Source organism: Podarcis tiliguerta, assembly GCF_965153285.1.
Source record: "Podarcis tiliguerta genome assembly, chromosome: 8".
NCBI classification, from domain to species: Eukaryota; Metazoa; Chordata; class Lepidosauria; order Squamata; family Lacertidae; genus Podarcis; species Podarcis tiliguerta.
Window position 1 is genome coordinate 47,617,789 of NC_139541.1, and position 18,901 is coordinate 47,636,689.

An 18,901-nucleotide genomic window follows, 5' to 3' on the forward strand; every position below is an offset into this window, starting at 1 on the left:
TATATGCATTAGATATAGCATATCTAAAAAATAATAAAAACAGTGAAGGAACCAGCAGAAGACCCTTGGAGGAGGACCTCAGCATCTCAGCTGAGTGATGGGGGTGGAGATGCTCCTTCAGGTATACTGGGCCAAGGCCATTTAGAAAAAGCCACGACTGTTTTAAGTTGTGCTTTAAATGTATGGTGTGAAGTCACCTTGGGCTCTTCCTCAGAATCCTACACCAGCAAGGAAACAAATCTCTCACCTGTTCCTTTGGTCTGCAGTCAAGTAAAGGTAAGTAGCAAAGGAAGAGTGGTTGGAGCTGTTTGCTTGGGGTTTAAGTATACTTCGATCAAACCTAACTTCTATGGGAAGGGAAGGGGCTTACCTAGTGAGTGAATAACAGAACACCAAAACCTTTGAACTGTTGTTTGTACATAACTTCTGGTTTACTACTACCTTGCTGAGGCACAAGTTTGAAATGAAGAGGACACAACCTTTACCTTTACAGTTCCTGGATCATAAATTTAATCTTAAAAGAGATATTGTCTGTGTGAAATCTGGTTCCTGTTTATAGAAGGTTTATAACTAGATATTTCTGGCACATACAAAGTTAGGTTCATATTGTTACAAAGTTTACGGTAAGAATTCACATACCTGTAACTTGTTGCTGTAATAAGAGTCCATGGGCATGTTTTATTTTTATAACAGGTTTGAAAATTCAGAAAGAAAATTGTTCTTTGAACGTCTTACTAAAAATGGAGTGATCTATTCATGATCACAAAACTGGCTTACAATTTAGAAGTGTCTGGTCAATAAAGATGCTAAACATGTTTCTGTGACTGAGAGTGACAATCATATACTGTATTCCCTGTGCTCAGTCCTTCAGTTTTTCAAATATTTTATTTTCTGCTATGAACTTTTATAAACAGTTATGAACAGGTGTGTTCTGCAATAAGGTCATTTCAGTGAACATTAACATGACTGTTATTTACACAGCAGAAAGGGTGTTCATTGTTTTAATCAAAGCAGTGTGACATAATCAAAAGTGAAGTGAGACCATTTAAACCTCCTTGGCTCATCTGTAGATTTTTCTTTTTAAAATCCTGCATGTCTGTCTAAGCAGGAACAAGCTCTAGAGGAAAATGATAATCACCACACTAAGGGCATGAGCACAAGACTGCAGTGAAAAAACAGAGTGACTCAGGAAACTCTGAAAGAAGTGCCTTCATATTCCCCCGAGCTAAAGATACGTATTATCAAAACAAAGAATGTATTGTAGTTGTTTATTATTTATTTATTTATCATTTTTATAGTATGCCCTTCATCCAAAGGTTGCAGGGTGGAAATGCATACAATTGAAACCAGAAGTTAAACAATCATATTTAAACAAGCCAACATAAATTATGTGTAAACAAAACAGCAGCAGCAATTTTTAAAAATCCAGTCCAGTGTACCTCACCCTTCCCCAAAAGCCTGAGCAAAGAGATGCATCTTCACCCAATGAAAAAGCAAGAACAATGTCATGGTGAGTTGCAGTTCAGAAGAGAGGTCATTCCAGAGCCAGGGAGCCAGCACTAAGAAAGCACACTTAGTCCCCACCCCATGGATCTCACTGGGTGAAGAGATCACCCAGGGCTTCCACTAGAGATATTTGTGCACAGGCAGGGTGATACGTTTTTTCAGAAACTCGGGATTTAAGTTTGTCACAACCCTTGAATCCAGCAGCAATCCAGACACAAGAGTCAGAGGCTGCTGAGGCATCAGATGAGGAGACCAACCAAGTTGAAGGCTCTGACTGGAGGTCAGGAGACCACTGCACCAAGGAGGTCAGATAGGAGTCTTCAGAAGAATATCCAGGACCATCAGAGACACTAGATGTTGAGGCAGGATTCTGGCAGGCACCTTCCCTTCAGCCTGGGGAACCAAATGGCTCCCACAGTACCTCAGTGCTCCAGCAGGACAGGGTGCTCACAAGGCAGAAGGTGATGGAAGGGTGGAGAAGGGCAGATTAGAGGGCTGGTCCTTTAAGAATCTGAAGCCTCTAAAAGTGGGCAAAAAGGTAGTCTGGAGGCAGAGGCTTAGAAGGCCCCAGTGTGATCTTGGCTTCTGTCAGAAGTTCAGAACAAGTCACCGACTCAGGTCTATGAGTGGTCCTGCAACCTGCCTTGCTCCATGGGAGTGGACCAAAACACAACAAATGTAATCTACTGCAGACTGCTTTCTCTGCTACACTAATGTTTGTCTCACAAATAAACTCTGCTTTCTACCCACCCACCCCGCAAAAAAAATATCCATTTTCTACATGAGGTGGGTAGCTCCATGTGCCTACATGAAGTGAGCAGGGACAGAGAGCAGGGACTTCACTGCCATTGAAGTTATAAAATCACTACGCCAAAGTCCGAAGTCACACAGTTCTTGTGATTGTCTTTCAGAAAGGCCATGAAACCCAGCTCTTTCCCAAAAGTCTCTGACAAAGTGGGCATTTCTGATTCTGCAAGAGCACGGCTACAGAATGCACCGCTTTTGGCTGTTGCCATTTATGTAATTTTAAATTGTGTTTTGTTAATATTGTGTTATTTTGTTGGAAGTCATCTCAAACTTTTTAAAAGAAAGATACAAATGTTCTAAATTGCGTGTGTGTGTCTGTTTCAAATAGTTATACACAGAGATTACCTTTGCTAAATTATTTCTCCAGTTATAGAGGTTTGGCAACAGTGTATCTGACATTGCTCAAGAATTCTGAGAAACTAAAAAAATCAGTGCAGTTTTGAAGTCAGTAGTTAAAAGCAATGGTTTAGAAACATTCAGTCCATCATCTTGAATCAAAATGGCATCCAATCATACCCAAACATAGAACAAAATGTGCTCCTTGATCACAGACATCATCATGCTAAATTTGGTAATGATGGCTTAAAAGGTGTCCAAATGCATAGAGAACAGATGAATGGAAAAAAACTACTTTCTGAAACAAATAGATACAAGAACTGAGAGAATCTTTGTCACAGAAATTTGGCAACATCCCTTCCCTCCCCGCCCCCAAAATACAGAAGGAAAAACATAATTACACTTACTTAGTCCTCTCTCCTTCTATATTTATCCAAATTACAGTGCAAGTAAGAGACGGGGGGGGGGGGGGACTTTATTAACTAATTCTGAAATATTTTAACATGCTTTAAAAGCTGCTTCTTTTCTACATATATTGCAATTCCTCTTCTGACATAAACACTAACATTAGAGTTTAGTGGTTTACACAAGATAGCAGCTTTGTAAATGATCTGAAATTCATTAAAAATTGACCATGTTTCTCAGTGTTTGAATAAGGATAACCAATTGTTTACAAAAACCTAATTAGTTTAATTAAGTATTGTATTGATGTTTGGCACCTTAGGATGCAAAATCCTTTGCCAGATAATGGATTCCACACTTTCAGCAAGCATGCCTTGCTTAGAATGAGAAGTCCCCAAGGAACACTGCTCTTTCTGTCAAAGTATGTGGACATAAAAGAGTTTTCAGACATAAACCGTTGGCTATTCTTTATCTGAGGATGCATAATTTTACATGAGCTATCACAGGCATCTAATAATCCTAAGAGCCTATGCTTTATTTGTACATTGTGTGCAAATTGCTCTCCTGAGCACTGAAAGGATGACCCTTTTTACAAAAAGTGCAGAGATTTTCTAGATAGCTTCTCCACAAGCAGCTTAATAACCACCATATCAGAGAGTCAGATACCATCACCTGCGGAATAAAGAGCAGTTCAACTCTACCATGGTTAAAAGGCCCAAGGTGTGATGCCGGATAATATAGGTTGTATAGACTCCCCTTTGATCAAACCACACAAGCTGTACTTTAAACAAATGTTTGTTTTATTAACAGAATATCTAGAATATCTAGAACATGAAATTGTATTAAAATAAACAAAAAAAAAAGTTACTTCTCACATGGATCAGCCTAAAATCATCAATCTTTCCTTCTTCCCTCTGGCAGATGACCAGCATAAACTTCAGGCAATTGAAGACTCTGAACACAGGACTCGGCTAACCCTTTATAGTTTTTTGTGCAGTGCCAAAATTTGAGACTCCATCCCAAAGCATATTTGTGGCGTTCCCAAAGCTCCACACCCAGTGCCACCAAACTGATCATGCACCCCTAAATCTGCCTCTGATACGTGCATTTAGACCAGGAATGGCGGATAAGAAACCTACTTAGTGATATTTTGGTTTGTTGTTATTTGCACTAATATAGAAGATAATATGGAATTCCTTTGTTGTCACGTCTCTTTCTTCCATAATTATTTCCATAATTATTGCTGCTCTAGCCACCTCCAGAGTCCACTGCCTGAATCCTGTTTAAAAAATTTTTGTTAGATTAAGGGTTCAGGTGGAAACGACAACAATCTTAACTCAGAGAGACATCAAAATGGCAGTGGTGCTTGGTCTTTCCTATGCTTAGTCAAGCACAATTTGCGTAGTTGCTCCCATTCACTATAATACAGGATTAATTTCTCCGTTATTTATGCAATTTCCATAAATCTCCTTCACAAATCAAAACACGGAGGCTGCATTATCTTTAACCGAGGAATATTGAACGGGTGACAAAATTCCTTCTGCTCCCATTGAACTAGCATTATTTTCCTCCCCTGATCTTCCTTATTAAAACCATAATTAACTTTCTGTCAAGAAAATGGAACCAATCAAGCTCATTCGGCGCCTAATGAGTACCTTTTGTTCTTGACCGTGACTGAGCAGCTCTGCACTCCCGAGCGCGGCCGATTTATTGAAAAATGCATTACATGGGATTAAACTGGATTTCCTCCTTTTTAAATCTACGCTGCCAGATCCGGCGCACAAGCCAGCTGCATCTCCTCTCCGCCGCGGACTTAGGTTTCCCAGGGAGCCTTTGGTTCTGCTATTCCGGTAACAGACTGGAGCGGGGAGGGAGGGAGCCTTCTCCGGGGGAATCCCTCCCGCCGCCCCCTCCCTTTGCTTTGGGATCAAGTACTTAAGGACACGGCGGGGGGGGGTGAGGGGGAAGAAGAAGAGGAAGGAAGGCGGGTGGCACAATCGTCACAGTTTGCGGGGGGTTGATCGTGAGCCGAGATGACAAGGAGGGAGGCGGCGGGGGCAGAGGAGCGAGCAGGCGAGGCGGAGATGAAGGGGCGGAGAGCGGAGCGGTGATGAATTGGAAAGATGACACGAGGCCCGGGATGCGTATATTTTGCTGCGGCGGCGGCGGCTGCATGACTCCACGACGTCAGCAGCAGCCCGGGAGCCGCGGCGCGTCACGGTGGTCTCCACCTCCATCGTGCCGGGGTCTGCGGGAGTAGGGCTGCCACCGCCAGACGCGGAGCTCAGCGGGCAACTCACGGTCACAGCAGCGACGTGCGCGCTCGGTTGTTCCCGCGGCCGCGAACAAGAGGAAGGTCTTCCCAGCCCCGAGCGAGAGAAGAGGCGCCGCGCCGCGCGGGGCTCCGAGCTGGATCGTGACCCGTCGCGTCTGCAAGCCGGCCAAGGTGAGCCCCGCAGCCCAGCCCCGAGGTAGCGGGAAAGGTGCCCAGGCGCGCCATGGCGCCGCCGGAGAGCCGGCTGTAGCCGCCGCCGCTGCCACCGGCTTGGTGAAGGGAGGCTCCTGCCCGACGGCCCCCTCCGAGGAGAGCGCCCCGCCACTGCCGCCGCCATGGACAAGGCCGGCTCCGTGCACGCGTCGGTGCCCACGCCGCCGCCGCGCCTCTACCTCCCGCGCAACTTCAGCTGCAGCGCCTGCCTCTACGGCAGCCTAGCCGACCAGTGCAAGGGCGGCTGCAGCCCGGAGCCCGAGCCTGTCGAGGGGCCGCTGCTGTCGCCGTCGTCGTCGTCTCCTCCGCCGTGCTCCTCGCCGCCGCCGCCCTCCCCGCCGGTGACCCCAGAGGCGGGGGCCGCGGCTGTCGCCCCGAAACCACCCCCGCTGCCCGCCCCTCGCTCCCCGTCGCCGCCGACCTCTCCTCCGCCCGCGTCGCCCTCTTCCCGCGGCCGGGAGCCCACGCTGCCGTCGGTGCCTCCCAGCCCGACCCTCCGGCGCCGGGCCAAGTCTCTGCCCACGCCGGGCGAGCGGGGCTTACGGCCGGCGCTGCAGCAGAGCCCGTCCCGCCGCAAGACGGTGCGCTTCGCCGACTCGCTGGGCCTGGAGCTGATCGCCGTGCGCCACTTCTGCCAGGCCGACGTGCCGCGGGTGCCGCCGGCGCCGCTGGCCGCCTCGCCTTTCCCGCTGCCGCCGCGCGCCGCCGACCTGCTCAAGACGCGCAAGCCGCCGTCGCTGGGCGAGCTGGAGCCGGTGCTCTTCGGGCCGCCGGCGCCCGTGCTGGAGCCGCTCTTCCCGCCGCAGCCGGGCGCCAGCGCGGGCTTCGCCGAGCGCGTCCGGCAGCACAAGGTGCGGCTGGAGTGGGTGCGCCCCGAGGCGTCGGGGCTGCGCGGCGCCGTGCGCGTCCTCAACGTGGCCTACGAGAAGCAAGTGTCGGTGCGCTACACGCTCAACCGCTGGGCCAGCTGCAACGAGGTGCCCGCCGCCTACCTGCCGCCGCCGCCCAGCGGCCACAGCGACCGCTTCGCCTTCCACCTGCCCGTGGGCGCGGGCACCACGCTGCTGGAGTTCGCCGTGCGCTACCGCGTGGCCGACGCCGAGTACTGGGACAACAACGACGGCCACAACTACCGGCTGCGCGCCAGGCAGAGGCCGGCGGCCGCCTCGGGCCACGAGCCGGGCGCCGGCGCCTGGATCCACTTCATCTGAGGAAGGAGGCGCGCCGGCCGCCCCGCCGAGGTTCTCCGACGGCTCGAGGGGCCTCCTCTCCACCTTGGCGGAGAGCAGCAGGCTCCTTTCCCTCAACGAATATGGCGACACCCAGGAGAGTTTCTTTTAGGATAGGGCGCATGGTCGGTCGTGAGGACCAAGGAGGAAAATGTCCCGTCGTTAAAGGCAGAGCCGTGGGGTGGCTCTTCTCTGTTACGCAGATCTTTCCTTATGGCCAGTGGATGTGGAAACAAGAGTCCGAATGTCCCCTTTCCAAATTAGCCTCCATTGGATTGCAATAGGTAATAGCTTTGTTTGTTTGTGGCTCACTTTATCCATCTCCAACCACCTTTGAGTTGCCCTCCAACCAGCCTTGATCAAATCTCTCTTGGCAAGGAGGCTTGCAGTTCTAATTAGATATTTAACCGGAGGTAAGCACCATGACAACTCCAGCTTAGTACTTAAGCAGAGCAATCGCTGGGTATAGTAACACCTAGTACTGCAATGAAGGTAGGCATGATGGAATGCTCCTGTTTTTTAAATAAGAAATCCCCACCACCATGAAAATTGGCATGTCAGAGAGAAGGTTATGATATAACCCCCTCCCACATGCTAGTTTTCTGTGTAGGGATTTTAAAAAGACACTCCCATCATATGAGACATTCCTGCAGTTTGAGGCTGTCCAGCCCAGACATAGGTTAGCTTCCTCAGTGAGGAGTACAGTAGGTGACATACATTATACCGTAAACAGAGAACTCACTGTAGAAACTCACTCACTGCGTTTTGCTTAAGTGTAGAATCTTCTCCCATATCTGGATCAGGGAGAACCAGCCTGCAACTTGCAGCAAGAGCTGGCTGTGCACAGTGCTGATTGGCTGAAAGCTAAGTGACATCACTAGCCCACATTTCCCCTTTTCGCTGAAATAGGTTTTCAGCAAGAAAAAGAAACAAATCTGCTCCTCTTTTTAAAAAGAGGAAAGAGGGAGTGAATATACGTTTAAGCCAATCAATGTGCAAGCAGTATCTTTCAAAAGATGTCAGGTAGCCTGCCTGAAGCAGTGGGAAAGGGGAATGCAGATTACTGAATCAGTACAATTGATTTGCTTGCATTTCGAATGGGGGAGGAGGGGTGAGCCAGGCTCAAGCTGCTAGGGGGGGGTGTTGGGGGACACACATGATCTGCACGTCCACTTGTATCGCCTAGTTAAATGTGTTTAGGTCTGGGTGGTTTCAGTTCACCATGATGTGAGAAGAATCTGCACAGAAACCCCAGTCTGTAGGGATGTGGTCTGTTCATTGCTAGAATTGAGCAGACCACAGCGCTGCTCTCTCAGTTCCACTGAGGGTTTGGTATGTGTCTGCTTTTGAGAGGTTATCCAGTGAGGTTTCTTTCCAGATCAGGGAAGACCACCTGACTTACTCAAGCCCCACAGCCTTCTCTTCCTCAAGCTGGTCTGGACCACGAGACCTTGTCTCCTGTTCTCGTGCGGGTACCTTCTCCTCTGCCGTTCTTCACTTGCTGTGTCTTGAATTGTAAGATGTTCCCTTATTTATATACACCATCAGATGATATTTTCAAAATTGTGTGTTTCCAGGTTAAATACAGATGGTTTATATTTTATATTTTGAGAAATATATTGGGGGGAGGGGAAGAGCTGTTTCAAGCTTCCGTCAGAGGAACAACTTGCAGGCAAAGTACGGGAAAGTAGTGTTGTAATAACTTGCAAGGGCAACGATTTCTTACACTGTAAGCTTCCTCTTTATTTCTCAGTTGTTATGAAACAGCTGCTTGTAGTATAACAAACTAAGATATTACACCAGACTGTAACAGAGTGACAAGATGTGTAAACCAGTGGCTTGATACTATTTTTGACTAGGCGTTTGGAGCAGAACTGGAAAACTATTTCCAATTCCTAAGTGTGTTGCCATTTTTAGGTGCTAGAGTCAAATTTTGAGGCATCGGCGCTGCAGATGGCTGAATAATTATTTCAAATTGTAATTGCTTAGGCTACCTGAGATTGTCCCAATTGTGACTGAAAAAGCAAACAACTGTTCTGCATCAGAAAGGATACGACACCCAAGGGAAATGGTGAAAAAAGCATATAGCCTAACCTGCTTTTTGGCTGTACATGTAACCTGGGCCTATGTATATGTGTTCTGATGCAAGGGCATTGAGGCTTGCTCTCAAGTCAGTGTGCATGCAGACTTAGGCCAAGAATTTGAAAATGAAAGCATGTGTGCTCTAACAGTTGTTCTGCTGATTCCAAATGACTAGAGATTCATCTACAAATCCTGTACCCAGCTGATGGTGTTATGGCTTCCTCTTAGCTTGAACACTTGTCCACAGGAATCTGATGCTGGCACTCTGGGAATTGAATGTTTTCCTGAGCTCTCTCAGGACTGGCACCTAACAGTTTGGGTAACTGCTTATGATTTTGAAATATTTTTTCCAGCCTTGCTTTCCGGATCAGCCTATTAAAAGTCCACTGAAACTTAGGTGTTCGCTTTCCGTGTGCATCAGTCTTTGGCTTCATCAAAATGTGCACACTTGGTGAGCAACTGGTATTCCTGTAAAGATGTCTTTGAGTTATTCTGTCACTGCTGAAGCTTCTGTATGCTGTGAACCACTATTATCATGAAATGCATGCAGTATAGCCATGTTTAAGTTGGATGGGAAACAATGGCTGTGTCCACACATAACACTAAACCATGATTTAGTGCTACATGGATATGAGTCTCTATGAGCCAGAGTGAAGCATCATGCTTATGCACTCTTCCACCCCTGCAGTTGGAAGGAGCAGTTCTATCAAGATTAGATTTGCTTTAAAAAACAAAACAAAACATTGGCTTAGCTTTATGTACCAATCAAGGATATTGGTCATGAAACTTGCTTGTTTAACTTACTCTCATTTGTTGTAAAGCAGGGTCCCTGGTTTGTACATAACACTGAACTGAGTTTCTGTGGAGGCAAAACAAAACTCAGCAAAAGTCCTCCCACCTGTGTGGGAGAAGAAGAGACATGGTGGTTCATTTCAAGGTGAACATACCTCATCTGTGCTTTCCACAACAATCTGCAAACCGAAATGCAGCCATCCTTTGAAATTCACACTTCAATGAATTTTGCAGAACAGTTCCCCAGACAAGTAATGTGAACAAAAATGCACATACTAGGGTAAAGTGCATCTGTTAATGAAAATAACATAGAATGTATTATAGCAGGAGATTGAAAGAAAGCACTGTCGACATACCGTACTTGCTCATCCCTAGGGGAGAGCGCACAAATCCATCATTTCACTCGGGCTCATGACGTTTCTTCCACATAGTGCTAAAGCCATGTTTATGTGTTACTTGTGAACTGGATAGGGGAGTATGGCATGCAAACCACAGGTCTGAGTTATGCGGATACATGAAAAAAAAAGTCTTGACATTTGGAAAACAGAGTGAAAAGGAATTGAATGAGAATTTTCTTTAGGCAAGGGCTTTCCCATCAGATGCCAGATACTCTAGCTGTACCCTAGTCCCCTCTAGAAATTAAACTCAGAATCTTTCTGTTTGTTTTTAGTTATGTGTGGAAGGACACACAGAAAAATACTGTGTTGAATTTTCATTCCCCCCCTCAGTACAGTACAGAGGTGGTACAGATGTTTCTTTTATGAAAGCCCTTTTATGGGGAACCTTTGGCCCTCCAGATGGTGTTGAACTTCAACACCCTTCAGCCTTGACTATTGGCCATGTTGGCTGCGGTTGATGGGAGAGAGAGCTCAGCAACATCTGGAGAGTCAAATGTTCCCCGCCCCTGCCCTATATCTTATCAGGGATGTGATGAGTTGTAATCCTATTGACTCAAGTGAGATTGCTCGCTCTTCGGGGTGAATCATGTGTGCTTTTCTGAAGAAAAGAGGCCTTATCTTGATTGTTATTCAGGTGTGTTGCAAGATGGTGGATAAATTTCAGTGAGAACTTAAACCTCACTTTAAGTCCATTGACTTAGCTGCAATGGACATTGGTTGTGTTGACTTTATTCCCTTATCAAAATCCCTCCCACAATGGATGGGCACAAAATATATCCACAAATAGAGCCTGGGCCACTGACGCTGTCAAGAGGGAGAATAATCCACTGAGGAATTTTCCTGTTGCACTCCTTGGAGATGCAGGAGACATTTCAGCAGGGCTGAACTCTCCAGCGAATTGTGGCCTGGGTCTTTTTGTGTTTATTTATTTATTTATGTTTGGGTCACTTCTTTGCGCCTTAAGACAAGAGAGCAAAATTAATGGAATATTTTAATGGAATGTCATTCAGATTTATTTATTTTTGCAAGCCATCTCCTTTCTTTTCTCCTTGGAACTTCTTCAGCCCTTATTCAGTGCAACTCACTAGCTATTCCTCATGGAGGGAGAGTTGCTTGGCCTTTGAGCAAGTTAGCACCACTTCTGATGATGCAGCAGTCATGCATGGCAACCCAAGAGATGCCAAGCAATTCTGCTTGCCCTGGACTGCAGAAAAAGTCAAGCACACGGCAGGCTGCTGTGTTAGCTCTGTGGTAGAGCATCTGCTTGGCATGCAGAAGGTCTCTAGTCCACAGCATCTTCAGGAAGGGCTGGGACCCTTATGTGAAACCCTGGAGAGCCACTGCTGGTCATTGTGGATGGTCGTGGGCTGGATGAACTAGTGATATGACTCAGCCTAAGGCAGCTTCCTATGCTCCTAGGCTATAAGAATAAATAAGTTTGTAAATATTCCTTATGCTGCTATTTTTGAAACTCACCTTTGACTGCTGCCTGTTCATATCAGGACCAATGTTCTTAGGAAGGGAGGGCTTTGGCTTAATGTACGTTTTTAAGCAGAAAAAAAACTACACATGGTACAAATAATTTGCAATTATGAGAGGGATATAAAGCAACTTGTAAAGGCAAAATATATTATAGTAGTTTTAGCATGGCCGCATCTTTGGAGCTGTTTTGGAAAACAGCCATTCTCACAGCTGTTGCTTTGGGTAGGAAGACTGAATGCAGAATCGCAGCACTGCACCAGTCAGTTAATGCCCAGCAAATAACAATTATGCTTCATGCCGCTGTTTTAAATCCTGTGTTTCTAAAGGGTATCCTTGCAGCAGCGTTGCCGCCTTTTTTTGTTTTGTGCCTGTGCCTTTAACGCCAATAAGAAATTAAGCAAGTGGTACAGTTCCTGGCATGGCAGCAGTCTGTTTCTGAGGGGTGGGGGGCAGTTGAACAAGATATTCTCAGTGAGCCCCCTTCTCCACTGCTTCACTGCAGTTGCACTGTCCATTCAGTTACAGCTCCCTCTGGACCCAGTGTATACCATATTGGAAGGGGCATGCAGGAGTTCCTGTTCATTCCCTTTGCTCTAGTCAGTGCCAGCAACAAGCAGCAACAGCAAGAATTCAGAGGCTGAGCCTTCCACTGGGACCCGGGCACTAGTAAATGCCCAGTGATATCCTATCCTGATGCAATGATAGGAACAGCTTGACTGCTTAATTTCTCTGAACCTGGCCACCTCTGAAGGCTCAGGAGCAACACTAGGAAGGGGGCGGAAAGGTTGCACTATTTGAGAGCTGTGTGCTGCTGCTCGTGTACTTGCATTAACAGTATCTCTCCAATGCTTACAGTAGCTTTCCAAATGTCAGTGGATTTATGTGTGCATGATAATGCGTGGAACAAGCCTAGAAACAAATATTCTTTTGAGATACTTGGCTTTTGGTCCAGCACATGCTTTAAGCTTGTGTGCTAACTGTATTCAGAGGGGGTGGCAATGCTTTTCCTCCCCTCCCCTTTTTCTTCCAGAAAGAGTCCTCGGACCACTTAGGTTGCTCGAGTTACTTAATCTGGATTGGGTCTCTTGATCTCCCAGCGATCTTTTTTTAGTAAGTGAGCTGGTAGGGCTGATTTCATACTCAAACATGCTCTGAGCCCATGCTTATATTTTTAAGCCTACATGCAAACATTTTCAGGATCGGGTTCCCAGCATGTAAATTGCAACCAGCAGTTTTCCAAGAGAATATATGGGAAACGACTAAAAGTAACAGCTAGCTACAGTCTGTATATGTTTAAGTGCAGGGCAGCAGGCAGGGAACCGCTGCAGATCTGTGCTTTACTTTCCAAACAAGGAGACCAAAACTGGCCGACAACATTAATACTTAGCAATCCCATATATTGTATCAGTGACGTGACCTATTATTTGTATACAGAGCATTAGTAAAATAGCTTCTTTTAAGCACTGCTAAGAACCCTGTAACACTGACGAGGAGCACTTTTAAAAACAAATTCTGTGTGTGTTTGTGTGTATGTATAATGCTGCAGTCTGTATGTAGTCAAATGCTTACAAGAGGTTGCTGCCTAGCACTGTGATAGATAAATGAGCTAGAACTCAGTGGTGTTACCTACAGAGCAGCGAGCAGCACTTTTCTGTATATTGACAGCTTTTCAAGGAGCTACACTTAAACCTGGTTTTGTTGACTGTAACTTCTGTGGACCCAGGTACGAGCCAGTTATTCATGTGAACCAAATGTGTACAGTACTCTCATAAAGCAAAGCTATAAAGCTATATATTGCCAAGGTAGAGTCTAATAGATATATATATATATATATAATAGATCTATATATTTTTCCCCTGGAAGGAAACATGAGTGTTTTTAAATGCAATATATTTTTAGAGAAACTGTCTGCTGTATCTGTCTTAATCTTAACACAAACCAGCGCACGCCAATCATCCTTTCCTCATAGCATTAGAATGTCTTCCTCCAAAGAAGAATGTTGAGCAGTGGTTTGAATCTGTGAAACCCTTTAGCTTCCTTGGAAGCTTATAAGGGGTTCCTCCATGAAGAGGAAGCAATAGCGGGCAAGCTTCCCAGATAAAGACAGCTTGTTCACCATGACTAATCTTCACTCACACAGCATAGAGCCTCTGAGGACTGCTGGGTATGTTGCTCAGCCCATGAGGGGCAGCAGTGAGGGCCAAAATATCTGGCTAGGAGAGAGCTGTCAGGGCAGGATTTTGAGATCTTAAACCGCAGGTGCAATTGGCTCACCACAGTGTGAAGTAAATGCACTTTGCTTCTAAAGTGGACTTCCATTAAGTCCAGAGTCTGAAATTACCTAACTGCACCACTGCTGGCGACGACTGAATGTGTGGGTGCCCTAGAGAATGTTCCAGAATCCTTTTGTAGCCAAGTGGGGGCTCTGTAATAGATGACCGCGAGATGTGCCATATTGAAGGTGGAATGTTTGAAATCCTTGGGCTTAGCAGGTAGCCGAAGTGTGTGCGCTTCCTCATTGTAGATGCTTTGTAGTTTAGCTTTTGTGTTCATAAGCTTACTGCCAGCGTAATGATGTAGCTTTATGAAATGTGCCATGTTTTATTGAAATGTGCAATATTTCGCCTGGTTCCTTTCATCCATATAGAAAACCTTTAGTAACGCTCTCAACAAATACAGCACTCAGGTAAAGATTTTAGCTGCTCCTTTTTAAACTAAATGTGTTGTCAACCCATGAGCATTGCTTTTAAAAGAGTGATAAAAATGTAGAGTGCCCCCTCTCTACCTCCCTATATAAATTATGCTCTTTAACATGAGCTTCTCCTAGCTATGTAAAAGTGATTTGAGAGCTCCTGTTCTTGCACCCCTATGCTGCCTATTGAAAAGGGAGCCACCCAGTTGCTTTTGCTCATAAACTACCACATGAACAAATGTTTGTTCATGCATAACATTGTTCTTTTATCAGCCAGCTGAAGCATGGGTTGATGAGGCTCGCAGGCAAAAATCTGCAAAATCTATATCCTCAAAAAAGAAGTCAATCCGCAGTGAATTCAGATTGTTTAGGTGCCTTCCAAGGATAATCACTACAACGTCGGATGTGGTCCTTAAATGCTTTTCTTAATTCTTAAAGAATATGTTTTATGGCTTCAGGATGAGTTTATATCGTAAACACAGAAACTGGACTAGCGTTTCCCCCCATCCTGCTGTCAGAACAATGTCCTTTGGACATTTGAGCCAGTGTTTTCAAAAGCCCAATGGGCTTTTAAACTTTTGCTTTTATTGTAGTGAAAGATGTAGCGGTGAGAAATGTCTTTTTGTGCATCACTATAAACCACATTCATATATTGAGCATAAAAAATAATAATATAGATCATAGCGTAATATATATTTGCACAACTCTTATGCAGATGTATTTTTACACACACACACATATGTAATCAAATCTTAGGGTTTTTTTATGGGGTTGATTCTGTGCAGAGTTTATTTTACAAATGTGTTGTAATCTTACGCTGCATTGGCACTCCCGGGTGGGTATTATTTCTCTTGCACATTTTTTAGCATTCACACAAAGCGGAAGTTCTTCTCTGAAGGAATTTGCTTTTACATTTTTAATTGATATGCACGACTCTTATGCAAAACTTGAATAAACTTCTGTCGTAAGTGTATCTTGTGTGCACCCTGTGTGTCGTGGGAAAGGCTGAATCACAAGTCCGTTTGTCACATAGCCCATTGCAAGTGTGGTAGCTGTGATCTTGTCCTTTGTAGCCCTTTTTTTGGGGGGGGGGATATTTCTTTAATGATTAGCTTAACTTTCTGTAAAGAGTTCATTACACAAAACCATAAAACATTAGCATTGTCTTGTCATTGACTAAAAGTTAGCATGCAAAAAGAGTAAATGTATTTAGAAATATGGTATGTACACTAGCAGTTCCAAAGAGCATAGGTAAACTTTTCTCCATTTAAATGTAATTTGTGCAACTTTAGAATGCTTGGCCTTTGTTCTAGTTAAACATAGTTCCACAAAACATACCATCTCTAAAAATAAAAGCATATATTTACCAATGCTTTTTCTATGCAATAATCTAGTCAGCTTCTGTGTTTCAGTTTTTTTATTTAAAAAAGAGAGAGGACTTGAAAAGGACATGACCCTATTGCAATTAAGCACTTTTAAGACTACAGCTCTGTGCATGTATACTTGGTTCTATTGAACACAAGGAGACATACTCCTAAGTAAACTTGCATACAATTGTACAGCAAGCTCTGTTGTTGAACTTACATTTTAAATTTATTTGAAGTTGACAAGGGGTTAATTGTTTCTGTGTTGTGATTCCCTACAGCAAAGGGTTCAGAAAGCTTAATAGCAGCGCAATTAGTCTTAACACTCAAGCAGACACCAGTAGGGTGCTGTAGAAAACTGATTTTTTTTCTCCAGGAAAGGTAAACGAGATCCTTTCTACAATGCAAAATGCATTGTTGCCTTTTTGATAATATGGATTTATAGTCCTATTATATCCTGTGTGTGTGTTTGTGTGTGTGTGTACTGTGGATAGTGCTAATGCTAGACAAAAATAATCTGGCAATCATCCACTGTTGTAGCAATGACTAAAATTACTAATTTTAATATTGAACACTTTTATATTGGACAAATAGTTTTTGTTGTTTTTTACTCCGACCTCACAGGCTAAGTCTTGCAAGCCTATCCCAAGGTTACAAAAGTGTATTTGACAGACAAAGCTAAGGTTGTGATCCTGTACTCAGTTACCTGGCTGCAGGTAAGCCTCATTGGACTCAAAGGGGGTTCCTTATGGGTACACAGGTATAGGGGTTGCCCTGTGAATTTTTCTGATCCAGTCCCATGCCCACAGCAGCTATAAGTTCTGGTGAAGTAAGTGGGATGTTATTCGGAACATCCATAGGATTGGACTGCAAAGCTTTGTTTCATTTACATAAACACAGTAATTTGGTTCTGGGGTTGAGGACAACATTCTGCTTTTTGAAACCAAACTAGCCTAGTTTAAAGCAGTTATCTCCCTAGTCATCATAGCACTGAAATCCTGTGCAGGTCTACTCAAGAGTGGGTCCTCTGGGGCTTACTCCCAGGTAAGTGTGTACAAGAGCGCGTTCAGTCCTGAAGCTACTATTCATTTCAGCAGGATTTGCACAGAAAAGCCTCTGGGTGGGTTGTGCCCAAATTACTAGCACTTGGAGAAGAGTCCTTATTTAGCAACATGTTCCTGTTGTGATAGTATAACTTTTTTTGTTATTTATTTCCACACATCTTGACTTTCTTCAAAGTTATTTCTTAACTGCTGGACGCAAACTGGTATCTGAATTCTGTAATGTTTGTACTTGAGATGTTGTTTGGTTTGTAGTTTTTTTCAGATTAATATTACTGGTATTATTTTGGTTAAAAAAAAATACTTCATGTCATTTGATATTAATGCCTTCTTCTCTTTCTGAAGCCAGTGAATACAAATGTAATATATCTTGCCTTATGACAACATTACATATCTTGTCTACCTAAAGAATTAGCCAGTCACTGGTTGTACTATTATAGTGAAAAGTAGAATTTATAAATGTGTCATTACTAATTGTCATTAAACTTGAATGGTGCAAAATGGGAGTGTGATCCTGAGAAAATATCTGTTCTGTATGCATTCTACGTTCATGGGTAACATCTATATTTAGCCTTTCTCGCTAACATATCCATTCAAAAACTTTCTAGATGGAAGGCAGAGATTCTCTTGGTCAGAATTTCTAAAGCAGGCATGGGGAACCTCAGCCCCGGAGGCTGAATGTATATAGAATCATAGAATCATAGAATCATAGAGTTGGAAGAGACCACAAGGGCCATCGAGTCCAACCCCCTGCCAAGCAGGAAACACCATCAGAGCACTCCTGACATATGGTTGTCAAGCCTCTGCTTAAAGACCTCCAAAGAAGGAGACTCCACCACACTCCTTGGCAGCAAATTCCACTGTCGAACAGCTCTTACTGTCAGGAAGTTCTTCCTAATGTTTAGGTGGAATCTTCTTTCTTGTAGTTTGCATCCATTGCTCCGTGTCCGCTTCTCTGGAGCAGCAGAAAACAACCTTTCTCCCTCCTCTATGTGACATCCTTTTATATATTTGAACATGGCTATCATATCCCCCCTTAACCTCCTCTTCTCCAGGCTAAACATGCCCAGCTCCCTTAGCCGTTCCTCATAAGGCATCGTTTCCAGGCCTTTGACCATTTTGGTTGCCCTCCTCTGGACACGTTCCAGTTTGTCAGTGTCCTTCTTGAACTGTGGTGCCCAGAACTGGACACAGTACTCCAGGTGAGGTCTGACCAGAGCAGAATACAGTGGCACTATAACTTCCCTTGATCTAGATGCTATACTCCTATTGATGCAGCCCAGAATTGCATTGGCTTTTTTAGCTGCCGCGTCACACTGTTGGCTCATGTCAAGTTTGTGGTCAACCAAGACTCCTAGATCCTTTTCACATGTACTGCTCTCAAGCCAGGTGTCACCCATCTTGTATTTGTGCCTCTCATTTTTTTTGCCCAAGTGCAATACTTTACATTTCTCCCTGTTAAAATTCATCTTGTTTGTTTTGGCCCAGTTCTCTAATCTGTCAAGGTCATTTTGAAGTGTGATCCTGTCCTCTGGGGTGTTAGCCACCCCTCCCAGTTTGGTGTCATCTGCAAATTTGATCAGGATGCCCTTGAGTCCATCATCCAAGTCATTGATAAAGATGTTGAATAAGACTGGGCCCAAGACAGAACCCTGTGGCACCCCACTAGTCACTCTTCTCCAGGATGAAGAGGAACCATTGATGAGCACCCTTTGGGTCCGGTCAGTCAGCCAGTTACAAATCCATTGAGTGGTAGCAGAGTCAAGACCGCATTTTACCAGCTTCTTTACAAGAATATCATGGGGCACCTTGTCAAATGCCTTGCTGAAATCAAGGTAGGCTACATCCACTGTGTTCCCTTCATCTACCAGGCTTGTAATTCTGTCAAAAAATGAGATCAGGTTCGTCTGACATGACTTATTTTTCAGAAATCCATGCTGACTATTGGTGATCACAGCATTCCTTTCTAGGTGCTCACAGACTGTTCGCTTAATGATCTGCTCCAGAATCTTCCCTGGTATTGATGTCAGACTGACTGGGCGGTAATTATTTGGGTCCTCTCTTTTCCCCTTTTTGAAAATAGGGACAACATTTGCCCTCCTCCAGTCTGCTGGGACTTCGCCTGTTCTCACTGAAGACCAGTAGTGTGCTGTGTCTGACAACTGGTTCTAGTCTGATGCCCGTCTAAGGGTGAAACTATATGTTACCCTTAATGCATCGTGTGCAGCTATATCTTCATTTGGTCTTAATTGTATCTGCCAA

At 44.7% G+C, this 18,901-nt stretch overlaps 1 protein-coding gene across 1 annotated transcript; it reads left to right on the forward strand.

The window, feature by feature from the left end:
* The first annotated feature begins 3,925 nt into the window (after window positions 1–3,925).
* LOC310683102 (protein phosphatase 1 regulatory subunit 3E-like) lies at window positions 3,926–17,145 on the forward strand. Its single transcript, XM_083452641.1, has one exon. It carries the CDS (start codon window positions 5,662–5,664, stop codon window positions 6,748–6,750), a length of 1,089 nt encoding a protein of 362 aa, XP_083308767.1. The 5' UTR covers window positions 3,926–5,661; the 3' UTR covers window positions 6,751–17,145.
* The last annotated feature ends 1,756 nt before the right edge of the window (window positions 17,146–18,901 follow it).

Bases quoted from the DNA above. Each gene is read 5' to 3' on its own strand.
- LOC310683102 (XM_083452641.1), top strand. From the start codon at position 5,662: ATGGACAAGGCCGGCTCCGTGCACGCGTCGGTGCCCACGCCGCCGCCG.